We start from the raw sequence: 26,715 nt of genomic DNA on the forward strand, positions 1-26,715 counted from the left end.
CTGCTAGCACCACTGCTCTCTTCTTCTGGTCACAAATGCATGATCAGGGTCTAATCTTTAGGCCAACCCAAGTGGAGGGACATTCCGAAAAACAACCAGCAGACAGCTAGAGCAACCGAGGCACCTGCGCTGACCCGCAGGAGATCAGAGAGACAGACCTAAATGTCATGCACGGTCCCAGAAGGGATCCTCTCCCGTCACAGAGACTATTCGTGGAACTCAGAGGGGTTTTCCCCTGAAAGGTATGCGATAGTCCTTTGTGCATCAGCCTGAACAGTTTCTTGAAAAATTTCAAAATTAAAAAAAAAAAGAAAGAAAAGAAAGTTAGCAGGGGAAATACGCTGCTATGGTGTGTTAGCTATGTTACCTTTGATGACTTTTTTATTTTTCTGCCTCAGTTTCCTCTCTTGTACCTGATGATAATAACAGTCACCCGAAGGCTGTGAGGAGGGATGGGGGAGTCGGAGAAGTTCCACTTCCCGCGTCTGGCTGCTGTGTAAATGCTCAATCCCTGGTCACTATGATTCCTATACTCTGCCGATATCCTAGGGGCTTCTTAGACCCTAGGAAATGGCACCAACAGTAAGCCATGTGATTGCGTGTATCCCGGGTGTGCTCAGTTAAACCCTGACAAAATACTTCTCCTCACTTAGAGTTTTTCATATTTATTGAAAGAGCTCTCTTAAACTTATTCAAATTTGGGTTTTTATAGTGTACTACTCTGATTGCATAGCCCAGGCATGTGCAGTGGTTTCCGGCTTTCTAAGATTTTTTTGTGTTAGACAGTCTCATCTTTCTCTTTCCTCCAAGGGCATCAGAGATACACACAGTGTCTCTTACGGGGCGCAGACAGGATCTGCAGCTTCTTCCAGCCACACGGAGCCTCAGCATCCTGTGCACATTCAGTCTTGTCGTGTCAGGAAAATAAAGGAAGAAGGGAAAAAGAGGGGAGAAAAATTGGAGAGGCAGGGACAGTGAATTTCCCTTCTGTCTTTGCCACAGCTAGATTTCCACCCAATATCGGATGACCTCACTCTGTTTGATGACTAATTATGGAAGGTGTTTCTCTATAAAGAGATTTGCATTTGGTGCTGCCGGGAAGCAGGATGTTTACCAGATGTTTGCCACCCTGGAATCCATGTAGATCCCCGAGAATAAGGGAGAATTGTAAGCTCAGCTGTCCCGTGTTGCTGGAAGCCCAAGGTTTCGATTTCAGACCCTCAGAACTGCTAATCAACATTTGCACCCGTAGCACATTTGACACTATTTCCTGTTTGCCTAAAGCTCAGATTTCAACTTACTATTTTGGTTTAATTTTTACTTGAGGAGAGGAAGGAACTGCCTTAGAAAATTCCTTCACTTCTGGGGAATCCAGCAGTGCACTTAAAGTCTGTTTTCTGCAAATCCTGCTGTTTTGCAGGGAAAAGGACTCTTGGTGTATTTTCCATGCAGGTGACTAGATGACACGAAGACCCTCGAAGCTCTGTTCTCAGGTTTGAGCAGACTGCACTCCGTTCCCTCCCTCCCTCACTCTAAGCTCTGTTAGGCTCCCGTGATTCACCTTCTTTCTCAGTGCTGCTTCCGGCTGAGGGCACAGAGGACCATCCCAGCTGCCCGAGGGCTCTCCTCCCCTCCTCTGTGACACTGAGACCCCCGGTGCTTCCATTTCCTGCCGTCACTTCTGTTGTGATCATTGTTCACTGGCTTCAGGTCGGTTCCAGAGGGACAGCATCTTTGATCTTTGCTTTCTTCCGTCATCTGTAACCCCAGAACTTGGGAGACTAAAGCAGGAGGATCATTGTGAGTTTGAGGCCAGCTCGGGGCTACATAACCGACTTCAGTGAGACCCCGTCTCAAAAACAAAAATAAATAAATAAAAGCTAACTAACTAAATAAAGAAAACCTGCATCTCTTTCAGTTCCTTGCAAGTGCAGGTGGTCTCTGGACCAGCATTTGAGCTTCAGACACTGGACAATCAAGGCGGAAGAGAAAAGCAGAGCTGAGCAGGCTCTTGGGTGCCAGGGAACAGAACTTAAGACACTTCTAAAGTGATTCTGTACAAGGGAAGCGCAAACAACTCCACAGAGGTTCCTCAGACGTTTGGCACACAATCAGCAGTTCCCTCCTGAGCGTGCCCAAAGCATGGGCCGCAGAGGCTTGCACTCGCGTACTGAGGGCAGCCTTGTTCGCAGTTGCCATGAGGTGGACTGAACTCACGTGAACGGGACAGAGACATAAATAACAAAATGACAGTGGTATATCCCTGCCACTGAATACCACTCGGACCTAAAAGGGAGGAGCTATGGTTTATGTCTAGATGTCCCCCAGGAGCCTCACAGCTTTTAGTGGGGCTTCAGGTGACTGATTGGATCATGGAAACTTCTCGCTGACTTGCTGTCGGGAGATGGGGGTCTGCTGGAAGGGGCAGCTCATGGGCGGGACCTGAAGGGTATAACCTTCTCTGCAGTCCCTTCCCACATTCTGCTTCTGCTCTCCCTGAGGGGTGCCGCTCTCCTCCACCATGTCCCTCTGCTGGACTGTCCTGCCTTGGAGCCAGCCCACCACAGACTGGAACATTAGTTAAAATAAGCCTCGGCCCCTTAGGTTTCTGGGATGGAGTCTCTCGGTGGCAATGACAGGGACTAAGGCAGAAGGAAATACTGACACGTTCTATAACCTGGACAAACCCTGAGGACGTGATGATAAGTGAGATAAATCTGCCTTGAGAAGGACAGATCCTGCTGACGACATTCATGGGAGCTCCTTACAGTGGTCAGAGTCCCAGACTTGGGGGATGGATGGTGCTTCCACAGGCTGGCAGAGGTGGGGGTGAGGTGGATGACTAATGGTCACCAAGACTCAGTCTGGAAATGGAAAAGCTTCTGGAGACGGGGGGTGGTCATGGCTGCCTGCAAAATGTCCTGAAGGCCGCCGAATTGCACACTTAGAAGTGGTAAAAATGGCAAATGTTGCGTTTGGAATATTTTACTACAATCCTAAAGAAAGAAAAAGAAGGCTCAACTGGGTCACAGTAAGAGAAATCAGAATAGCGGTCACCTTGCAAGAGGACGAAAGAAGTCCCAGGGGTCACTCTGTTTCTCAGGCTTCAGGTGGCTATGCGGCCTTATAGATTTATAAATATTCACTTCACTGTGTGCTTGGGATTTGCACACTTTAGCGTATGGAAATTTAAAACCCTCCCATGGAAATATGGTAAAAAATATTTTTAATTATATAAGAAGAACTAAATTCCCAGGCAGAGAAGAAGCAGGCTCCATGACATTCAAAGCTCCTGTCAGGACACCTTGTGGGTGACCATAGCTCATGCCCCCACCAAACCCCTGGAGACTATACTGCAGTGGGTTTTTTGTTCCAGTATCTTTTAGTGGGTGTGATTGCTTTGCTAGTTTTTAATCTTTAAAAGTTGGATATTGTTGAGTTCCCATATCTCGATTTCCAACCACTCCCCTGGCGAGTTCTGGCCCCATAGGATCCCTGGGGTCGAGGTGCCCCTCTGTGACCTGAGGACAGGGCATCATACCCATCAGGAGCACTGCTGAGCTGCCAGCCTGGATGGCACAGAGGAGGCTAAGCTGGAGGCCGTGCCAGGCCTGTTCAGTGTCCCAGGAGGCAAGGTCAAGGTCAGGTGGATCAGCCCAGACTGGCCCAGGCTGGCCTTGTCTCATGGCTGTAGCAGCCTGGGACAAAGTTCTGGAAAGCTCATGGACCCCGAAAGGAGATACTGAGTCAGGGTGGGGACAGCATCCTCAAATCTGGCTTCCTGTGACATTGAGGCCAACTCAGCTACTGTGCATGATAAAAGCCACAGCCCAAGGTCTCAAAGAAGGCCCCGGGGATACCGCACCCAGCTACGAACGTGCAGGTGGGAAAGGGCAGGAGCGTCCAGGACCTCAGCTCTGCCCGCACACCCCTCACAGGGGGTCTGGATGACCACACAGGTCCCTACTAAGCTGACTACATGCCGGGCGAGTCTCTGGGTCTCTCTTGGAGAGCAGTGGAGTGAGGCCTCTCCTGGGTACCAGTTGGACCTCCCAGCTCCCGGGTTGATAGAAATTCACACCAGGTCTGAAAAGCCCCGAGACCAGACAGGTCCTAACGCTGTGGTCCAGTGACAAGCTGCAGTCCCAGTGAGAAGGTGCCGCCCACCCTGACCTCCAGACCAAGCACCAGGTGGCCCTTCTGGGTCCCCAGTCTCAGTTCAACATGACAGGGAGCTCACGAAAACAGGCATCAGGACAGAAGAGCAGAGTCATTACTTCTGGCCCATCCTTCCAGCCCTGAATGAGCCCTGCTGGGCTTGCCCTCCAGGAAGGGACAGGGACAGCAACCCGCATAGACCCTAAGTACTACGGGACCTGCAGCCACCTCGAGGCCCTCCACCTTCCCTAGCCAGCCTTGGCCTTCCTGCAGGGCACAGCAAAGAACACCAGGCCAAAGTCAGTGGCTTCGCAGCAGGTTCCATCCCCACCCTCCCCCTGGTCCTTTCCTGGGGTGACCTCTTAGCCTGCCTTTTTTTCTTCCTTTCTCCCTGCATTTGTTCCAGACACATCGCTAAGGGTCTCCTCTGTGCCAGGGTGTGCATCGGCAGAGAAATGCAAGCAAGACCCACGGCAGCCCTGCACAGCACTGGGGAAAGGGGTGAGGCTCCAGCGGACCCCAGGAAACCAGATCGCCTCCAGCCCCCTCTGCGTCTAGGCTCCCATGTGCCAGACTCCATGCTGCAGTCATCCCAAGCAGCGCCTCCTTTGGTCCCCTGCACAGCCCTCCCAGGTGCATAGATCTTGTTCGAAAGTAACAGATGGGGTCCTGAGTCGTGGAGAAGCCATACAGAGGTGAGTGGCACAAGGTCACTCTCTAAGAATCAGTGGACTTGGAGTTCCACCCAGAGCTGTCCGGCCCTGGGCTTGCATCTGCTGCAGCTAGGGCTTCTCCTCTCTGCTTTCCGAGGGAGCAGTCAGGGCTGACTGCGTGGAGGAGGCAGCCAGAGCTTGGAGACCTAGAGGCTGCGTAGGAGTTTTCAGGGAGGCTCAGCAGAGAAAACTTGCATCTGGTGCCGTCAGTAAGCAACACCGTGTGCACAGTTCTGAGAAGCTGGGCAATGCTTGTGAAAGGGCATGTGTGTAGAAACGGGCTCGCTTCCTCTTTTCTGAATCTCCGTTTCCTCACGACAGCAGCATAAATAAATAGGACGCTGTGAGGCACACAGCTGACTGGAGGCTCCCGAAGGAGCTGGCCTGGCCCAGCACGGAGGTAGGCCCGGCTTTCGGGGCAAGGCCAGGAGAGCAGGGGGGAGAGGAGGAGCAGGAGGGAGGGCCCAGGGCACTGCAGCTTGCTGCAGGGAGCTGGGGGGTCAGGGCTGGGCCGAGTCCTTGGAAGGCCAGAGGCGGGGAGTGGCTGGGGCGCTGTGTGAGGGCTCTGGGTGTCCTGGCTTCACCAGATGGGTGTGGTTATCCCGGTAGGGAGGATGCAGCCAGGGCCAGGGAGCCCCCCAGGAGTCACATACCGTCCCTGTGTGCTTTGCCACCAAGGCGTTGTTGGTGGCGGTGAGTGTGTCCCCTCCCTGGCCAGGGCTCCTGTCTCCTGTCTGTCTGTGGAATGGGGACAAGGCAGAGCATCCCCGGCCTCCTGGGGCTTAGAAAGAAGGAGGCAGGGGCAGGTGGCAGGCACAGAGGCTGGGACCTGGAGGGTGAGTCGAGCGACCCGGCAGTGCCAGAGCCCAAAGTTATGGGTGCAACTTAGGAATTCACCCTGAACTTGAGAGGAGACTCAGTCCCTTGTCCAGAAACACATACTACTATCCTGCAACCAAGTTGTGTGCGTGCGTGTGCATGTGTGTGATAAGGATTTCTCACACTCTATGAAGAGCCACCCTTGCTTATTTGGGTTTGGGTCCAGATGTGTGTGTTCTGTCCCCAAGCCTGGGTACCTAGGGGTGGACGCCTGCCTGTCCGCTACAGGCCGTGTCCCGAGTGTATTTGCCGTGGCCGAGAGACAGGTGCCTCGAGCTCGTAGGACCTTGGCTACCGTTTGCCCGTGCCAGGAGTGCTGTCTGTAGTCTTTATATTTTTGCACGATTGGATTTTCTTTTTCTCTTTTTCCTACTCATCTCTCTGCTTTGTACCATTTTTTATAGTTGAATAAGCTTTCCATCAGCTCTTGGCCACTGCTAGGCTCATGGGTTTTATAGCTGCACACACGCCTGTAGTTAATGTTAAACAAGTCAACACTTTCTCCATTAAAAAATTTAGCATCACCCAGAATTGCACAGCGTTAAGATGATGTTTCAGTCACTGCTACCCATTCCCTGTGACACAGGCGTCTCTTCCCCAGCGTGATACAACTGCAAGCTTTTCCTCTTACAGAAATGGGGTTGTAACACACACACTGTTCTATGGCTTATTTTTCCCTTACTATTACATCTTGAAAGGCATACGCAATAATACAGACAGACTGGACTTAATGAGCTAGGACCACGTGGCACTTATTCGTATGGGTAATCACAAGTCACCTAATCCGACAGCTGGCAAGGCTCAGGCGACTTCCAATTTTGCAAGTGGCAAAAGTGAAGCCTGGATTGTGCACAGTTAAAAATTTAACAAGTATTTCCAAATATCCCTCAGAGTACCCACACTCAGATGCGTGCTGCCAAAGGAGCATAAAACAGGCCAGTTTAGCTTTAGAGAAAATTACAGTGGTTCTGCCTGAATTTTTTCTCCTTTTCCCTGGTTGTGGCTGTGCAGTTCATCTCCCTTATGGTTTTTGGTTGTGTGATGAGCACGGGAACATTTTCTTCATCTTTTACATCTTAAAACTTTCAGAGCAGTTCATTCTTCTTGTGTGTTAATTTACTGACAAATATTGAAAACACAGTATCTCAGAGCTTTGCTCCGCTCTCTGCTGTGTTTCAGCCATCTTGTGTCCTGTAAGATATTTTGTTTATAAGTCAAAGCTTTCATCATTTGCTACTAAAATGTTTCCTGCTTTTGTTGTCTTGTTCAGGTCCTCAGAGTAAACAAATATTTTTAATGTTTTAGCATTTTAATTTGGACTTTTAGGTCTTTAATTCATTTGGAATTTACAGAGGTAGACAATATGCAAATTAATGATCTAACTTTTTAAAGAAATCATCTAATTGTGTAAGATTCATTAATTATAAGCATGTCGTCCCTTTGCGTCTTGGTGATTTGAAATGCCGCTACATGTTCCTGAAATACACTCTTTACTTGGTTATTCTTACTGTTTTCTGTCCTCTCTGTGGGCTGTCATATTGCTTGGGATCTTTTCAGCTAATACAGTTAGGTCTCTTGCCTTTAATTTATTGTAATTGAGAATCAGTTTGTCTAGCCTATGAAAAAAGTCTCTTTGGAGCCAGGAGTGGCAGAGCACGTCTCTAATCCCAGCAGTCTGGAGGCTGAGGCAGGAGGACCTCAAGGTTCAGCCCACCTTGAGTAACTTACGAAGACCCTGTCTCGGAGGGGTGGGGCTGGGAATGTAGCTCTGGGGGAAAGGTCCGGGTGCAAATCCCTGTACTGCAACAAACAAACAAACAGAACTATTTGGAACCTTCATTGTGAAGTCCCTGGGATGATCTTACGGGGACGGTAGCCACAGGCCATTTGCCTGGACGCTGCTCATGGTCTCTGATCTTGCCATAGTCTTCTGGGCAGATCCGTAGCAATGCCATGGTTGCTCGAGCCTTGTGTTTACCGGGATTTGTCTGCTCCTTCAGCCTGGAATGATTTGTGCATGGTCTCACCTGTCAGCGCCTCTGCTGCGGGCAGCTTAACCTTGGCGTTTCCTCACGTCTGCTGGTCTGTTCCTCTTGGTCACAAGTGGACAGCTCGCTCCTCTCCCGTAGTGTGCGAGCTGCCCTTCCCTGCCTGGCCACGGGGCTTTCTCCCTTAAAAAGTCCTTTTCCTATTGTCCTCTGGTGTTGTTTTTGTCTGGAGAGAATTTCTATTTGGTTTCCCTTTTTTTAAATCCATTTTTCCTCTTCCCGTCGACCTCCTAACAGGGCGGCCGTGTGGGTGCGTTTCTTTGGTGCGAGAGGCTTTCGGATTTCCTCCTCCCCTGGCTCCTGTTTCGCTCTCCACGCTCACCTCTTTCTGTCCTTCCCCGGCCCAGGACTGGGAACTGAATTCGGGTCCTGCGCACCCTAGGCCAGCATTCTACCCCTGAGCTCCATCCCACGCCTTTTTACTGCTTAACTTTAAGCGAGGCCTCACCAAGTCTCCCATGCTGGCCTCCACCTTGTAAACTTCCTGCCTCAGCCTCCCAAGTAGCTGAGATTCCAGGCGAGTGCCGGGAAGACTTACATCTTGTGAATCTGGGTTATACGTGTGTTCCCGGGAACTTTAAAGACCCCATTGTCTATTTAGAGTTCAGGGTTACTCCAGAGAAGCCTCTTGCCAGGCTGACCTCTGTCCCATTGAAAGTGACCTGTTTGTTTCATCAGGGAAAACTTCCCGGATTACCCTTCCATTCTGGGAAGACTGAAAATTCACGGCAACAGGTCACTGGGGAGGACACGGTGGAAAGGAACTCCAAAGCGAGCTTAATCTCACGAACGCACTGCAGATGCCATCAGAGAGGCCACCTCTTTCAGTGACTTTCGTTTGGTCTTTTTTTGTTTTGTTTTGCTTTGCTTTTGTCCTACAAACACTTTATTGCAAACTTAGCAGAAACAGAAAGCCCAGATGCCCCAGGTCAGGCCCAGCCCGGGTGCAGGGTGAACTCCTTGCATTGGCTGCAGTCAGACAGGTGCGCCCGGCTTCCAGCTGCTTGCGGGCACAGATCAGCCCCGCTGGAGTGGGGGACGAGGCTGCTCTCCTTGCCCTGGATCTTGGCCTTGACATTCTCAGTGGTGCCGCTGGGCTCCACCACAAGGGTGAGGGTCTTCACGAAGCTCTGCATCCCACCCCTCACATGGAGCGCCAGGTGCAGGGTGGACTCCTTCTGGAGGTCGTAGTTGAAAATCTCCAGCTGCTTACAGACTACGACATCCAGAAAACAACATCATGGGGGAAAAAGTGGTTCTTCATTTTCACTTAGTGGGTTGTTGTCTTTCAAAAGATGTGTGAAATTTTCTTCTATTTCCAATTGTTTCTGCAAACAACAGACTTTTTTCGTCTCACATAAGAAACGTGCAGAGGTGGTAACCTCAGGCTCATGTGGTTGCTTTAAAATGATGAGAACAATTCAGTCTCCTCTCCTTCCTTTGCATATAGCATCTTTCCTCAAGGCAACCATATAGTCCCAAAATGGCTGTTTGTGTGCCAGCCATCACCAATAAGTTGCAGGCTGGAGGAAGGAGAAAGGCAAAAGGGCAAAAATAAGCCCTTCTTTCTCATCTGAGTCAATTCCTGTTAAGCAGCCTTGGTTGGAAGTCACATGCTGCTTCTACGACATCTTCTTGGATAACATTTAGTCATAGGACTGTACCTAGCGCAGGATAGGGTATGAGATACAACCTTTTAGTCTGGGTTAAGATAAGCCTGGCTAAACTTGGGCTCTTGTCAATGAGGACGGGAACTGCTGGCAGCTGATGCTGCTGTCACACGTGCTCTTAACCTCCTGTCCTCTGCTTGTGGGCACTGGGATTCTTGGATCTCTTTCTAGGTCTCAATATTGCTCTAAAATTTCTGGTCCCTTTGCCCATCTGCTCTGTGGTGACTGTCGTGAGAGGTCAGTGGTGGTGTCCGCTCTGTCCTGTGGCCCATTACTAAGTTGATTTTTTAAAGGCATGGGCCCCCTACCTTTAAATTCTGCTCTTTCATTCTTTGCACAACAAAAGCCAAGGATGTAGCGCTCTGCACCTGCCACTGTGGACGGTCCCACCATGCGATGTGACCGAGGACCTGTCACTCAGCATCCTTCCAACTCCAGGACTCCGACGTAGCCATCCCCACTATTCATGTCTGTAAGGGTTTTGAGTAGAGCTTGGCTTATGGTAAAAGTATGCCAGCCACCAGCCACGTACGGTGTCACACAGCCATAATCCCAGGCTTTGGGAGGCCGAGGCAGGAGGATTCCATCAAGTTCAAGGCCAACATGAGCTACCTAAGGAGATTCTGTATCAAAAAAAAAAAAAAAAAGTCAGCCACTTACATGGATTCTCTGTATGAATATAAGCATTCTGCTGGTGTCCTTGGATATGAGCCTGTGTTCGTCTTTTACTGTGGAAGATAGTGAGCTGCTCTCCTCAACTTTGGTCTCTGAGCTGGGTCCACAAAGGTCCTAACACTGAAACTTGATTCCCAAAGAGGATTTGGAGGCGGAGCCTCTGGCAAGGGGTGGCTCCCAAGGACTGGGCCCCTTGGGAGTGGATTAGCAGTTGACAGCAGAGGCCTGGGTTCTCCCTTGTCCCTCGATCCCCACTGGAATTACAGTGAGGAGCACGCGCACCAGCACACCAGGTACTGAGCCGGCCAGCACCCCAGCCTTGGACTCCCCTCCCGAAACCGTGAGGAGCAAATTTCTGCTGTGGGTGGGGACCTCTGTGGTGTGAAGGGTCCCTCGGTCTCACTGTTCACATTTGCTTCTTCACATTTGAGGGATGGTATGGATGGCAGTTTTGCTCTTCTGTTAGCATTTTAGCTGTGTGTTCCATTATTGTGTACTGTTTAGTAAGTCCTCCTTTACCGTGCAGGGGATTCCTGGGTGAAGCAGAATTATTTCCAGCAAGTGTGTGCACAGATGATAGGCAGTTAGATAGATAGATAGATAGATAGATAGATAGATAGATAGATAGATGCATAGATAGGTAGGTAGGTAGGTAGACAGACAGACAGACAGATGCATAAGTAAGTAGATAGGTAGATGCATAGGTAGGTACATAGATAGACAGATGATAGATAGACAGATGCATAGGAAGGTGCATAGGTAAACACATAGACAGACACATGGTCACATGGACAGCTGAGTTCCCATGGTACTTCCCAGGGCAGGACATAATGACAAAGAGGAAATCCCCTGCCTATGGGAAAGGGGAACCAACAGACAGAGAAGGACAGACAGAGAATGTCAGGGGAGATGTGAGGTGAGTGGGGCAGCCCGGGACAGCACCGGGCCCCAGGGTGTATGCGCTTGTGAGACAGGGAGGAGAGTAATACCACCGAGCCTCCGAGCCTCCCCCTCCCCGTCACCTGGAGACTCCCGCCTACTCCCCCAGGGAGGCTGGTTCCCATCAACCCAGCTTCCCTCTCAGGGGCTGTCATCTTGGGGCGCTGCGTGGTGCTACTAGAGGCCTGCAGCCCGTCTCCCCCGCCACCTTGCTTGGGAGACAGTCTCGAAACGTTCGGAGTGACACCAGGGTCTGGCCCTGTGACACAGGCTAGGCCTTGGGTGTCTCCCACTAACCCATCCTTCCGCAGGCCCCGAGGAGCAGAGCCGTGGGACCACAAGGGCCGGTGACCTGAGTGTGGCCCAGACCCCAGCCCCGCAGCAATGGGAGACTGCAGGGCAGTGAGGATGCCCCTCTGTCCATAGCCAGGGCCCCCCAGCCACCCACCTGCAGGTCCAGAGCCCACCAGGAGATGGCGCCGCGCCCAGGACTGCTCCTCATGGCCCTGCTGCTTCTGTGCAGGGGGCCCAGGGTGGAAGGCTCAGAGGGTGAGTCTGAGGCTCCTCCCCCTCACCCCCCACCTCACTCCTGACCCCGCCAAGTCAGCCCCTGGACCCCGGAAGCTCCTGGACACCTGCAGCTCTTCCTCCCTGTGTCGCCCCCTCTTTCCTTCAGGCTGGTCACCTGGGTCTTCTTCGGGTTCCCATACACCCTGCTCACCCTTCCCTGGCCCCTGCGAGCAGGACCGAGTCCCTCCTGCCCACCTCACTGTGACACTTGAGGTGCCCACCTCCTGGGGGTCTACTCTGCTTCCTGGAGGCCTCTGGACCCCATTGCTGGTCTTGGCCTGAAGCTTCCTCTGCAGCAGACTGTGCGTCTGGTCGTCCTGGGGTGCTCCTGGGCCTCCAGAGACAAAAGGGACCCTCTCAGTGCCCTCAGACACTGGCTTCTGTCACCACCTCAAGAATGACAGTCCCTTTTCCTAGCCCAGGCCAGACAGGCAGAGGACAGAGAGCAGCCCAAGGGTGGGCCTGGTGGGGCCTCTCCTGCGGGGGTGGCACCTGAGGTATGGGGGTGGGGTGGGGCTGTGCTGATACGTGTCCCCTCCCCAGGGTACCTGCCCCCGGGGCCAGCACACAGGGCCCAGTAATGGCCGGGGGATCAGCTGTGCTTCTGTGGGGCAGGGATCCTCGGCCAGATCCCCTGGCGAGCCGCCCCATTCAGGGCTCTGCAGGAACCAGGTCCCCTCCCCAGGGCTGTGCACCCTGGAGATGCATGGGGGGGGTGACAGGGGCCGGAGGGGAGGGTGACCCTCCTGCTTCTCCTGCAGACACTGTCCCGCTGCAGACCCTGCGCTGCTACAATGACTACACCAGCCGCATCGTGTGCAGCTGGGCGGCGGAGGCGGCCGCCGAGCAGCTCATCAATGTGACCCTCCATCGCCATCGCAGGTTGTTAAAATCGTGAGTGAAGAGGATGGGGTCTGGGGGTGCTGCTCTGTGTGCAGGATACCTGGCATGGAGCTGCAGGGGGCACAGGGACAGGCAGATGCTGGGATCCTGGGACACGAAGGGCCCTGCCGCTCCAGAGGGGGACAGTCTCCCCACACTGCCACCGTTTCACACGTTTCCCTGTGGCTGAGTTCATGCTCCCTGGCTGGCAGCAGGAAGGACCGGATGTCCAGGCCACAGGCAGGACCCACAGGTGACCAAGGAGCTGCAGTGGCTCTGTCCTGCCTTGCCGGGGTCATCACCACTGCCTCTTCAAGGCTGCCTGTACCCCCCACCTCTTCAGTCTGTCCTCCCTGGACTCACTCTCAGGCCACCCGAGCCACTCCAAGGTCAGCCCTTTCTCCCTGACCGTGGGCCACACCTGACCAGGAAGGCTACAGTGCCCTTCCTGAAGCTGCCCTTCACCTGACTCCCGGCTTCCACACTTACCAGCTCCCCTCTTCTCTCTCCTGCTTCCTTTCTGTCTCCCCACAGAAGGTGACAGCCCCCCATTTTGGTCCTTGGACCTTCTTTTTTATATCTGTACCTGGTCTTTGAAGATGCCACTCAGACTGTGGGCGGAGACTTCATATGCAAATTCCTAGCACACACTCCCGGTAACCACCAATCAGAGCACTTGCCTCTCTGTGGTCGCTTGGATGTTAGTATCTGGGCCTCTAAATGCCCTACATCCGACTCTGCTGGCACCCAGAGATGCTCCTGCCTCAGGCTTCTCTAGCTCACGCCACAGGGAAGAGACGGCCAGGCGGGCTAAACCCATGGGAGGGCTTATTTGGCTTTCAAACCTACTTTACCGCCTTTCCTTCCCCACCGCAGCACCAATCTACCAGCAAATGCTATCAAATTTATCTTCAGAGTGAGAGGTGGGTGTGGTGGTGCACACCTGTAAGCCCGGCACTCAGGAGGCTGAGGCAGGAGGACTGGTGCAAACTAGAGACCAGCCTGGGCTACAAAGTGAGCTCAGGCCAGCCTGGACTGCACAGTGAGACCCTGTCTCAAAAAGATTAAAAAAAAAAAAAACAACGCAACACACCAGAATGAGAACCTGACCCATGCAGACCCCACCTCCCTGCTCCAAACCGCTGCTTGTCACTTGGTGGATCAGAAGCCACCTGCTGGTCCCACACCGCCACACCCCTCTTCATCAGGGTTCAAAGCCTACACCAAAGCACGGCTTTCCTCTCCTTCGTCCTGAGCCTCTGAGTGTGTACCACAGACTCAGTGGAACCCAAATTCCTTGTGTTATTTGTATTTTTCCAAGTCTGTTTTGCTCACCGCTCGAAAGCCAGTACTCGAGCAGCCCCGAGGAGGGGGGAGGCTCTTGCCAAGAAAGACGGTCAGTGCTGGATGAGAGGGAGAGGGGCGCCAGGGTCACCCTAAGCCCCACAGCCACCGGCCGCCTCCCCGGTCCACGCACCGCTGTTACAGGGAGGTTACTCAACGTTCCAGGTTCTGTAAATGTGGAGGAAAGAAACCGATTGGTACATGTTATGACTCATGTCCTTTTGGTTTCTTTTCTTAGTAATCGGTAGCCTTACAGTTTATGACACAGACCCTGGGAGGAAAGCAGAAGGCGACTTTGCCAGAATTTTCGTGTTAGGTGGCTTCAGTTAGGGATCCTCTGCAGAAAAGCTAGCGGCCAACTAGTAATAGCTTGCTCAGCTCTTTGACATCTTCAGTTAGAGAAATGAAAAATCAACTAAAGGGCAGAAAGGTGAAAGGCTTTCTTTAGGTTTTCTCTTGGTTAACTTAATTTCTTCCAAGCTCCACAGGATCAGTCTGACTCCTTAATCTCCTAGACCTCCCGCCTGCATGCTGGTTGAATGGTGCCACTTCTACCGGCGCCAGCCCCAGGGACTTTGCACTTGTCCGGCATTTCTGAAAATCCCCTTTCACTAAAATTTGGACAATCTCTCCCTATGTCCTTAGACACACTTCCCACATGTCACTTCTCAGGGAGGCTTTCCTGTCCCCTCTTTCACACTGCATTCTGCACCCCAACGCCTGGCTTCATCCTCCTCCTCCTCCTCCTCCTGCATGGCCACATGGTTTTCTCCTACTATAGACAGTGGTCAAAATACACGGAAAGGATGAATATTTTAAAAAATTTTACTGCACAACAGAGTACAAATCCTCTTCAAAAACTCCCTTGTGTGTCACGTATGAGTGTCTCCAGGGAATGAACTGTGCCTGCCACCCAGGATGCCAGCTCTGGAGGTGGGCACCTGCCCGTGTGGCGGGTCCACTGCCAGTGCGTGAGCCTGACTGTGGGTCCCACTCACTGAACATGATGGACGGGTGAGTCTTACTCCTGAACCAACCGACCCCATGTCCTCTCCCCACAGGAACCATTCCGAGGCGGTGTCCTGCGAGCTCACTGAGGACATGCCCTGGTCACACTGCCCGTCTTCTCCTTGTGTGCCTAGAAGATGCGTCATTCCCTACACTGCCTTCGCCCTGGCTGATAATGACTACTACTCATTCGAGCCAGACCGGCCTCTGGACATCAGGCTCACTGTGACGCTGGCCCAGCATGGTGAGAGCTGGTGCCCCTGCCAGGGCTGAGTCCCTGCAGAGACAGCGGGGACCAGGGACAGCAGGGCTAGGGCAGAAGGACCAGGCAGTGAGTGGCCGAGGGGTGGAGACACTGTCCTGGATAAGTGTCCTGTGATGGAGCCATTAGAGCAGGTGTGACAGGAGAGCCACAGCCAGGCTGCCTGCCCTGCCCGGCTGCTGCCGCCACCACCCAGCCCCCAGACCCCACCCTGACAGCTTCCCCCCAGGGAGCCCGGCCACAGGTTCACGTGGAAGCTGAGTGGCCACGGGCCTCTCATTCCTGCCATGATGCCTTGGTGGTGAGGCCCGTGAGGGCCAGCGGGGTTCCCAGGCCTGGCCACCATCACAGGTCCAGCCCTTCCTGCCCTTCAGACACCAAGCTGTCACCTCCCTAGGCCCAGGGGTGCACTGGGCTCTCGGAGGCCAGGACACCAGCAGGGTTGGCTGGGTGCGCACGGCCATCGGCAGGGCGAGGGCTGCGTGTGCTCCCGGTGGCAGGAGGAGCGGCCGGCCCTTCACTCGCTGGCCTCCAGGCAAGGCTGTTCCGTGAGGCTGGGGGGAGAGGGGTTCCTGTGAGAAAGGTTTGGGTGCCAGGCCAAGCCCGTGTGTGCGGCTGGTGTTGGGGGAGACCGCGACTGTTGTCCTCTTCTCCAAACAGCATCAGAGAGGTGCCCCCGTCACTGCCTTTCAGCTTCACCCCAGCCTTTTGCCCGAGGCCTCCCTGGTGGCCCAGGCAGATCTGTTCCCACCTCAGATCCCGCCCTGGTCCTCAGCTCCTGGCATCGACCTGGGATGCTCTGCTCAACCTCTTGCGTCGGCCACGGCCTGGGGAAGCTGCGGCCTGGACAGGGCAGGGGTTTGACCCCTCTGAGACAAGCTGCTCTTCTGGGATGAGGGGGGTCCTCCCCAGGAGCCAGAGCTGCAGCCTGGAGCCCAGGAAACACCAGACACTGTCCTGTGTGCTGCGTGCGGGGGGCAGCGGGCCTGGGCCATCGGGCAGGCTTCCCAGAAGGAAGGAAGCAGCTTTGCTGCTGAACACTGAAGGCCCTGGAGGAGCACGGGGAGGGAGGCGCCTTCCTGGCAGGGTGGTGGTGCGTGCAAGGGCCAGGAGGCTGGGCGGGCAGCATGCTGGGAAGACCCTGTCACGGTTCCCATGCTGGACAATGGAAGGAAGAAGTGGGGCACAGGCAGGGCCTGAAGCAGAACACTACTCTGCCCTGCAAGATGACAGAGAGCCTCTGACGCGGTGGGATACAACTGGGTGATGGTGTGAGGATGCTGGGGGTGGGCACTGGGCACACGATAACGTAAGCAGTGGTGCCGGGAAGGATGGCGTCCAGAATGTGGCCAAAGGCACGAGGCACCAAGAGAAATGACAAAGTCTGAGCGGGCTGTGGCTGGGGCTGGGGACCAGGGAAGATGCAGTCCCAGGTGGGCTTGCTGGCTTACACAGCACCTGCATGGGCCAAGAGGGCAGGGGGAAAGCGCTCAGCAGGCAGACCACAGCGTCCTCGGGGCCTGGACATGACAAAGCGGCAGGTGGAGTCGGGGACAGTGTAGGAGTTGGGGACAGGAGCATATGTTGAACAGAGAAGTCAGCTGGGGTGTAAAGGAAATGGGCACTGGATTGAAGGAGCCAGGATGAGCCAGGGAGGGCACAGAGGTGGCACTGATCTGAACCTCCGGTAGCCAAGATCGTGAGCGTTTCCCTGCCTCCATCGCTTGCTCCGCCTGTGAAATGGGCCAGCAGAATAAAAGAACTGAAGCCCCATTAAAAGGGGGGAGCTGGCCCCGTCCGCCCAGCTGGCAGCAGCTTCCTGGAGCTCTCCGCTGAGCCAGACGCCCACTCCATGTCGGGCCCGGGCTAGGGATGCTGGGATTCATGGGCGATGCCTGTCCTGGCGGGGAGGGCAGAGGTGGCAGCTTGCTGTGCACCTGCCATCATGGTGAATGGCCCCCGTGGGGCTCTAGCTGGGACCTGCTCTAACCCCCACGTACCGAGACCAGCATAGGACGCTCACGTGCTGCTGTAGGATGCTCTGGGTGTGCGAGTCATGCCCAGCAACAGGACAGAGAAGCTCCGGAGCTCAAAGCCACGGCTGGGGAGTGCAGCCTCTGTAGGAGCCCAGGAGGTCCCAGCAGGGTGACTGAGCGGTGGACAGTGACACCTGGGAGCCCCAGGACTGCACATGCCAGCAACCCTCCATTCTTGCCTTCCTTCCTTCCTTCCTTCCTTCCTTCCTTCCTTCCTTCCTTCCTTCCTTCAATTCTCCTTTCCCCCCTTCCCCTCTCACCAAGCAGCTGCACGTCAGGCCTGAAGACAGGAAAGGACGGCAAGAGCCTCCCCAAGCCTCTCCTTTACCAAGGGGGCAACATGGAAACCACAAACCCTTCCGGCACCAGGGATCGTGGTTCGGGCTTAGAAGGAGGGAAGAGCAGGGACAAGGAGCAGGGATCCCAGAGGCTCCTAGAGGGGAGACACTGATGCTCATCAGGGGCCCTGGCTGGGACCTGGAGGTGGGAGAGGGGGCAGCAGGAGAGGGAGGCGTGTGACCGCAGTGCCCTCTGCTGGGCAGGAGGCGGCACTGCGGGCTGGGAGGGGAGGCTCCACAGAGAGCTGAGTCCCAGCCTCTGCAGCTGTCACTGTTGTCACAGTCCAGCACACAGTGCTCAGGTGGGGTCCCCAGGCTGCACAGCGAGGGTCCTGCTCACGGTCCTCAGCTGCAGGGCAGCGCTGGTCCAGGGACCTGTGTGTGTCCCCCTCAGACAGCAGGCCGCGTGTCCCCATGGGCAGCCTCACAGGCCCTTTGCTTCCTGTCCCTACAGTGCAGCCACCTCCGCCCCAGGACGTCCAGATCAACACCTCTGGGGACCAAGTCTTGCTGACCTGGAGTGTGGCCCTTGAGGGTCCCCACACGTCCTGGCTGTCGCAGAGGGACCTGGAGTTTGAAGTGGTCTACAAAAGGCTTCATGAGCCCTGGGAGGTAGGACCTGCACTCAGCTGTGCCCAGCCCCGAGGGACACATGGGCAGTACCCCCCACAATGTCCCCTCTCTCCTCAGAGTGCCAGCACCCTGCACTCCAACTCCTCCCAGGCGGCCCTGGGGCCCGAGCTCTTCCTGCCCAGCAGCACCTACGTGGCCCGAGTGCGGACCCGGCTGGCCCGGGGCTCCGGCTTCTCGGGAAGGCCCAGCCAGTGGAGCCCCGAGGTGAGCTGGAGCTCGCAGCCAGGTAAGGGATGCGGATGGACCTGTGCCCCTGGGCAGGGCAGCTCCTTAAGGTCCTGTGTGGGGATTCTGAGGCCACACTGGTGGCCTTCCAAGCTGGGGTGCTGCATGTGCTCCCCAGCACTGGGGACCTCTGCCCCGTCAGACTCCAGGTCTGATGACCATTCCGGGTCAGCTCCTGCGAGGTTCTACTGATGACAGCTGCAGTCATCACAGCAGCTGCATCACCAGCCACCATGCATCATGAGGGCTTCACTCATGAAGACCGTGCCATCCTTGGGGACAGATTCCTGGAGCTGTGGGCACAAGGACTGCAGGGCCATAGTGTGGGCGGCATCTGATCACATTATCCCCAAGCTCGTGGTCTCCCTGTGGTGGTCACAGGCTGTCCCCGCAGCCATGGTGTGAGGGAGGGGAGTGACCAAGGGCTGTCTCCACACAGGGGACCAGGCCCAGCCCCAGAACCTGCAGTGCGTCTTCGATGGGGCCCACACGCTCAGCTGCTCCTGGGAGGTGAGGTCGCAGGTGACCAGCTCGGTCTCCTTTGGCCTCTTCTACAGATCCAGCCTGGATGCAGGGTGAGTGTCCCTTTTCTGTCCCTCCCTGCTCTGGGCTTGTCGTGCCCACGCCTCCTCCTATCCCCAGAGCCCTGGCAGCAGCCCCTGCCCAGCTCAGGTCTCGGACCTCCATGGTGACCCTGCTCCCTGACCCCAACTGTGTGCTCCTCAGGGAGCAGGAATGTCCCCAGGTGCAGAAGGAGGAGCTCCATGACATCTATACCCGACACTCTTGCCAGATTCGGGTGTCCAACCCCAGGCCTCACAGCCAGTACACTGTGACCGTGCGTCCGCGGAATGGGGAGAAATTCATAAGGAGCGCAAACCACAGTGAGTCCGTCCTGCTTCCCCGTGGGCTGTCTCCTGTCACCCAGGAGACCTAGGCCTCCTCCAGCCCCGGTGCTTCTGTCACTTTCAAAGGAAATCAGAGCAGTGACTGAAAGTGAACAGATTCTTCTTGTGTTCTACACAAGTTCTTTAGGAGCAATGGTTTGTAGAGACTCTGAGTAAGGACGGAAAGACTGACCCCACCGAGACCAGGTCATTAAATCAAGTTCTGTGTCCTTCCCGAGACCTCCTCTCCTGCTGTAGCTACTGCACAGGACACCCTCTAGATTCCCCCTCCATTCTTTTTCCCTGACTGAATTCTTCCTTTACTGATTCCCTAGCCATCCTCTGACTAACATCCTCATTTTTCTAAATATTGACATACGATTCACTTTTCCACTGGGTCCAGGTGTGTTCATGTAGACTGCAGATCCCTGCAGGTCAGTGTCACTCATTTTCTTTAGGTAGCAAGGACCCAAGTGCAAGGGACCTGCCCGGGCACGGGGCTCCTGTGGCCACGCTCTTCTACCTGTGCTTCGGTGCTCGCCACAGGCAGAGACCCATGCAACACTCGTGCTATTGGGCGTCCCTCCCAGGAAAGGAGCTTCCTGGAATTCAAGGGCCCAGAGGGCCTAGATTGATGCCTGGGACAAAGGACACCTCGCAGTGTTTCATAAAAGGCCTGTGATGTCATCAAGATTAGGAGTTTTCTTTTTTTCTTCCTTGCATTTTCTTTCTTTATTTTGGAACTGAGAATCAAACTCAAGACCTCGCACTTGCCAGGCAGGCACCAGGCCACCGAGCTGTACCCCTGACCTCAAGCATTCATCCTTTTCAGTGTGACCCATAGACTGAGGCTCAGAGGGGTTGGGTGGGTGACATAAAATTCCCCGTCCTGGGGGGTGACTCAAGGCGGGAATGCAGAACTTCTGATCCACACCCACTTCCTGCTGTCTCGGGCCTTTGCATTTTTCACTTTATGGACTGAAAAGATCGCGTGGGAGGAGCTGTCCCAAAGGGGCTTCACCTGTTGTCTGGTCACCACCCAGTGGGCGAGCAGGTCACACGAGGTGGTTGAGGGCTGCCTGCTGCGATCTGGCAGCTTTTGGGACAGTGAGAGCCATCTCTGGTGCTCTGGGCAGGGTACCCCAGATAGATGACCTCGGGGACTCTGAGCAGCTGGGAGGAGTAACGGGACTGCAGAGCCACGCTGCTGGGTGTCACATGTGCTAGGACAGGGTCGATAGTCTAGAATGAACCCACACATGCTGACCGTACTTAGACACCAGGGGGAAGCTGAGCCACAGAGGGACAGGACATGACAGGGGACAAAGCTTTCCCTGGAGCGCGGAGGGCAGGACCACCCCTAAAAGTCTCCCTCCCTCCAGTCCAGATGGCAGCCCCAACCCTCAATGTGACCAAGGATGGTGACACCTACAGCCTGCGTTGGGTGACCGAGAAAATGTACTATTCCCACATCGAGAACACCTTCGAGATCCAGTACAGGACAGCGGGGGACCGCTGGGAGGTGAGCACCTAACTGGGGCTCTGGGGGGCAGGAAAGGGAGGGGACAGCGAGGCGGGCACCCTGTCACCATGCCAACCAGAGGAGGCCACTCACAGGCAGACATGAGCAGGGCACAGAGAGCCCATCTCTGTGTGGAATCCCTTGGGGTGAAACTGAGGCTCAGAGAGGTGATGTGACCAGGCCACAGGACCACAGCTGAGGCCAAGTTGCAATGGACAGATTACAGGTTAGGTAGGCACCCCTGAGATGAAGTTCCTTCCGAAATCACCAAATCCTAGGGACATTTCCTCTGGGGAGGCGTATCTGCCCCAAGTGTGCAGTCCGTGCAGACCCCAGAGAGCTCACAGGCGACCCGGAGGCTGTGGACAGGTGGTGCAGAGGCAGGAGAGTAAGCAGTGTGGCCCGAGGAGCAGACCAGGCACCCAAGCTCCTGTCTCAGAAGCCAGAGCCTAGTCAACCTGCTCCCCAGTCCTGGATCTGCAGGGATTGGGGTGCACAGACACTTGGGAGGCCGAGGAGTTTCCACCAGGCAGCGGCGGTGGAAGGCCTCTGTGGGGTCTGGTCCCTGCCTCCCCTTCTGTGCTGTCAGAGCGGGAGCCAACCTCACAGGGGACTTGGGAGGTAAGGGAGGGGAGGTACATAGCCAGGCCTCACAGAACAGCCCTGCTCCACAGAACAGCAAGACTGAGACCCTGAAGAACGCCCACAACATGCCCCTGCCACCCCTGGAGCCCGCCACCACCTACCTGGCCAGGGTGAGGGTCAAACCCAGCCCTGGAGGCGCCTACAATGGGATCTGGAGCGAGTGGAGTGAGGAGCAGCGCTGGACCACGGACTGGGGTGGGTCTCCTGGCTCCGCACACCACTCCTGGGCAGGGGGACACCAAGGGGGACACCTGTGCTCTGGAGGGGAGGCTGCCGGCATCACTACACCGCCTTCCCCTCAAGAGTCCCTAGGCCCCAGGGAGTGTCGCTGGTCAGTGCACACTGCAGGCCAGGGTCTCCCCAGCCCGCCCCCTTCACACTGGGCTGAGCCCCCAGGAATGAGGCCTTAGGTTTAGTTAGCTTCAAGGCAGCCACTGCCCAGTGACTGGTCAGCCTGGGTCTCCTGGTCCATGTACCGAAGATATCAGGTGTCCAGCAGCCCTGGGGTGGACCCGGGTGAGACTGGGACGGCCAGTCCTGCCACCTCCGTGCACCTGTGGTCTGAGTGTGCCCCTGGCCTCTCCTCATGCTGGGCACCGCACACACCTACAGTGTGAGGCGCTGGGCGCTTCAGAGCGAGGATGGAGGGGGCGGGGAAGGCACAGGGTCCCAGGCAGCAGGGACAGAGCGGGGCCAGGGAGAGGCCACAGACAGGCAGAATCAGGGCTGGATCTGGGAGCAGGCCACGGGACAGAGCTCGTGGGCCCGGCTGGAGGCTCCTGAGGGCCTTTGCTTGCTGCCGCCTGCCCAGTCCACCTCCCCTGCCCCAGTGCTCCTGCGGCCTGTGGCCCAGGGCCCAGGTTGCCTCCTCAGGACGTCCTGACCCTCCTGTGTCCTGCACTGGAGACCTGTGGGGTCAGACCTGTCCCCTCTCGTCTCCTACCTATGTTCTCCCTACCCAGCCCCCCAGTGCAAGGCCTCCAGACCAGCACAGGCCCACAGGGGCCCTGGGGACCCCACCTCCGCCCACCTTGCCCTCCACCCTAACTGCTCTCTTCCTGCTCCCCCCAGCGCTGCCCACCTGGGTGCTGGCCCTCGTCCTGGTCTTGGTCACCCTGGCCCTGCTGCTGGCCCTGCGCTTCTGTGGCCTCTACGGGTACAGGTGAGGCACCCAGGGATCCCAGGAATGGCACAGCCTGGCTCCCTCCTTTCCTGCCCTCCCTCAGCCCCTGGGCCTCAGTTTCCCCTCTGCACAAGGCACGGGAGCAGCTGGCCCTGAGGGGTCTGGTGACTGTCCCCTCCCTGGTGTGTTCCAGGCTGAACAGGAAGTGGAAAGAGAAAATCCCCAACCCCAGCAAGAGCCACCTCTTCAAGGTAGGACCCACATGCGGAGCAGGGCGGGCCTCTGCTTCCGGCTCTGCACACCCCCTTCTGTCTGTTCCCCTGCTGCCTGGTGTTGGGGCCTCGTCCTGGGAGCTGGGGAGCCGGGCAGCTGGAAGTAGGTCCCCGGGGCCCCCTAGGCACCTGAGGAGCACACACCCCGATCCCTGCAGAAGCTCTGCCTGGACCCACACAGAGACCTGAGAAATGGGGCCCCACAGCCAGGCTGAGTCAGGAGGGGCAGCAGCTCCCAGGTGATGGGGTGGTGGGAGCCAGGGCCCCGCAGAGGTGAGGTGACACTGGGGATGCCAGCGTATTGCCAGGATCCCTGTGGGCTGGTGGGCAGCTCGGCCCACTAGGCCTCGCGATCAGTCCTGACCATGGGCATCAGTCCCATGTCCAGGGTCGCTGGATTTCCCCTGGGCTGTCCTCTCCCCGCCACCCCACGGCCCCACTCATAGGCCATGTGTCCTTCTCCTCTAGAATGGAAGCGCTGGGCTCCGGCTCCCAGACAGCAGGATGGCCTTCGCCAGCAGGAGCGCCCCTTCCTGGGGCGTCATGGGTGGCCGCTTCCTTGAGATAGAGGGGTGAGTGTATGTCCCTGTGGAGCAGGTGGGGCTGCCCAGTGTCCTCATAGGGAGCTGGGAGGAGGGGAGTGTGGCTCCCTGGGAAAAGGTCCCAGGAGGTGGCTTTGCACAGAGGATGCCTGGGCTGGACCTAAGGAGGAACATCCTAACTCCCATTTTGAGGAGACAGGCAGGGGACTTGGCCTGAGGAGGGTTTGCCAGCTACCCATTTTATCTCCTCAGAAAGTCCCAGGGTCACCAAGGCCCCAGGAGACCCCTCTGGTGGGAAGTTCTGGCCCTCACTGGAGCCATGTAGGGGACCCTCCCTCCTTCCCTGTTGTTCTGACCGTGTCCTGACTGCACGACCCATATGGAGGGGCCGGGAAGGGATCGAGACTTCCTACTGCTCCCCCTGCCCTGGGCCTCTGCCAGGTGCTCTGCCAGGCAGCCTCTGCAGCTCTGCCTCTGCTCCCCATAGGGTGTGCCCTGCAGATTCCCGGGACAGTGAGGTGTCACCTCTTACCACAGAGGACCCCAAAGTTGTCTGTGATCCTCCATCAGAGCCTCATTCCACTCCAGCCGCCTCGGACCTGACCCAAGAGCAGCCCCCTAGTGTCCAGCCAGGTCCACCAGTCCCCCAAGACCAGCCTGGGGACCAGCTGGCCACCTTTGACTTTAATGGCCCCTACTTGGGGCCGCCCCACAGCCACTCCCTGCCTGACCTCGCAGGCCAGCAAGGGCCCAAGCCCGAACTGCCAGGCTCTCTGGAGTATCTATGTCTCCCCCCAGGGGGACGGGCGCAGCTGGTCCCCCTGGCCCAGGCCACAGGCCAGGCCCAGCCTGCCCCTGGGGAGTGTCTGTCTGGACCTGTCACCCAGGGCAGCCCCTACCTGGAAGCTGGGGGAGGCCCTGCCCCTCCTGCATCTGACCCTGGAAGCCAGGCACAGGGCCCAGGGGACGGCCCAGGGGATAGCCCAGTCATTCTGCCCACAAACTCAGGGGGCCCTGAGCACCCTGTCGTGGCCTCTGGTTATGTCACCACTGCAGACCTGGCACTCACCTTGTCCACAGAGGCCTCCTCTGTCTCCCTGGCTCCCCCTCCAGACCTCTGCCCAGGGCTGTCTGATGAGGCCCCTGCAGCCCCCACACCTGGGAAGCCACGCTTTGAGGGCTACGTGGAGCTCCCTGCAAGCATGGGGCCATTGCCCAAGTCCTTTCTGGGCGGTTTTGTCCCTCCTGCACCCAGCAGCCCTGTTCTGAGCCCAGGGACTCCCCAGGGTGATGTGTCCCCGCTATCTCCAGCCCCTGAGGGGCTGCTTGTCCTGCAGCAGGTAGGGGACTACTGCTTCCTGCCTGGCCTAGGATCTGGTCCCCTCTCACCTCGGAGCAAGCCGTCCTCCCCGGTACCCTGTCCAGAAATCATGGACATAGAGCAGGGTTTCCCAGTCAAGAAACCCCCAGGCCAGCCTATGCCTCAGGTGCCTGCTATTCAGTTCTTCAAGTCCCTGAAGCAGCAGGACTACCTGACACTGCCCCCCTGGGAGGTCAGCAGGCCCCATGAGGTGTGCTGAGGACACCACATCCTTCGCTGCACCTGTCACCTCCCCAGAGCCCTGGGGCATCACGCTGACACAGACGGGCCTGCGGAGCCCTCCACACTCCGGGCCTCCTGGACAGACTTTCAGCAAATCATTTCGCCCACTCCTCTGACACACACGCACGCACGCACACACATGCACCTTTCTCTGGGTTATTTCTAGATTTCAAGTCTTTAGTGCTTTCTGTCCACAGCCACCCACCTTCCTCTCATCTTGTCTTTTTGGGCTCCCCACCTTCGTTCTGTCTTCTCCACTTTGTTGCTGATTCATTCGGGAATGAGGTTGGGTCCCAGGGAGCCTGTTCTGAGTGTGTGACTTATCCGGGTGTCGCAGGGCTCTCCGGTGGGCAGCCTGTGCTCTGTGGGCTCCTGGGCACAGCGTGTGCTTCTGGGGCAGCTGCAGGAGGGCTCAGGGCATCTCAGACTTTGATACAGAGCAGAAGCTCACCTACAGTCTCGATCCTCAGCTGTCATTCCAGGAAATGGCCATGGTGTGTAACAGCTGTCACACATTGCTGGAGAGCTCTCTGTTGGTCTCCACAGACATGACTCAGGGGTCTCAGGGTGCCCCCACTATAGAGAGAAGTCACTGATCTGGGCAATGCCACATGGCCCTGAAGTGTGGCTTAGGCTAGTGGGACAGTGGGGACTTCAGCAAGGGTCGGCTGTATCAGCTCTGCAGAAGTTGCAAAAATTGCTACATTGCGGACCAAAGGAGAACACTCAGAAGACACACGCTTTAAAGTACCTGGTGGGGTGGCCCTGCTGCTCCCCGTGCAGGAGGCTGCAGCTCTGGCTTCCTGGCCACAGACCTGGGCCTGCCCTGGAGATTAGGGTTCTTGGAAATCTCTGCCTTTTTGATACACAAAAATGATGGCATTACATTGTTTTACCTTCCACTATCCGAGCATTATCCAGCGGGCTCATGCGTTCATATGGAACTTGCACATCTTTTTTAAACAGGGCTGAAGCCCATTAAGTTCTTTGGTTAGACGTTATCTTTGTCTGATAAAGTTTTTTAAGGTATTTTAAGTGTGGCCGTTCATAATGGTGCGAAGTTGTTTCTTAAAGTTCATTGTTTGTCTTACACGCTTTGTACAAGTGACATTTTGAGTCCTTGATGTTTACAGGCCTGTGCTGTCATGAGATGAGTCCCTGGGCCACTTCTCTAACCTGGGGACCAAATCTATAAATGCCTTCTCTAGAGCCAAGTGGAATTTGTCCTTATTTATATTTTTCTAGTTCCTCTTCTGCATCAAGATTTTCGTGTAAAATTTTAATTAATTTGGAACACAGGGGCCCTCTCTCCATGCCTTCCCCAAACACAGATCAGGTGACCCACAGCAGGTGCCAAATCGTCTGCTCCTTGTCCCTGGACCCGAAAGGCCACTTCTGTGATACAGAAAGTCCCCATCTGAGCTTCATTCTTTTCTAGAGGTCCTTTCTCGACTGTCCTGATTGCTCCAGCTTTATAACATTTGAAGAAGCATCAGGGTCAGGAGTCTGGTTACCTCATATTCCCCAGCCCTTGTTCATACAACAGTGTTTGTGGTCCAAGAAAATCATAAATATCCTAAATGTTTGTCAATAGCGAAATCCATGACAGTGGCAGAAACTTCTGTGGAAATGGAGATGGACCATCCCAGATAGCAGAAAGAGGTTCAAGACATTCATTCCCAAACATCCGGGCATTGTTCAGAGGGAAAAATTGCAATAAAATGTTTGTACTATAAAACAA

The 26,715-nt window shown here is 55.8% G+C and overlaps 1 protein-coding gene across 3 annotated transcripts; it reads left to right on the plus strand.

The window, feature by feature from the left end:
* Positions 1 to 5,150: 5,150 nt before the first annotated feature.
* Positions 5,151 to 26,715, plus strand: Csf2rb (colony stimulating factor 2 receptor subunit beta). Of its 3 annotated transcripts, none has more exons than XM_063237571.1 (14): positions 5,151 to 5,271; positions 11,394 to 11,631; positions 12,414 to 12,546; positions 14,940 to 15,130; positions 17,977 to 18,134; positions 18,213 to 18,381; positions 18,820 to 18,955; positions 19,107 to 19,264; positions 20,650 to 20,789; positions 21,464 to 21,629; positions 22,506 to 22,596; positions 22,751 to 22,808; positions 23,298 to 23,401; positions 23,859 to 26,715. In XM_063237571.1, the coding sequence occupies exons 2-14, from the start codon at positions 11,556 to 11,558 to the stop codon at positions 24,949 to 24,951; spliced, it is 2,673 nt and encodes an 890-aa protein (XP_063093641.1). In that variant the 5' UTR covers positions 5,151 to 5,271; positions 11,394 to 11,555; the 3' UTR covers positions 24,952 to 26,715.

The sequence above is a fragment of the Cavia porcellus genome, unplaced genomic scaffold (genome assembly GCF_034190915.1).
Source record: "Cavia porcellus strain 051 isolate PalLab524CR breed Dunkin Hartley unplaced genomic scaffold, mCavPor4.1 scaffold_27, whole genome shotgun sequence".
In the NCBI taxonomy this organism is placed as follows: Eukaryota; Metazoa; Chordata; class Mammalia; order Rodentia; family Caviidae; genus Cavia; species Cavia porcellus.

Excerpts from the sequence above, each read along its gene's own strand:
- Csf2rb (XM_063237571.1), top strand. The coding sequence starts at position 11,556 with ATGGCGCCGCGCCCAGGACTGCTCCTCATGGCCCTGCTGCTTCTGTGC. Across the intron at positions 12,547-14,939 it reads CATCGCAGGTTGTTAAAATC|GAACCATTCCGAGGCGGTGT; the intron begins GTGAGTGAAGAG and ends CTCTCCCCACAG. Across the intron at positions 15,131-17,976 it reads TGTGACGCTGGCCCAGCATG|TGCAGCCACCTCCGCCCCAG; the intron begins GTGAGAGCTGGT and ends CTGTCCCTACAG.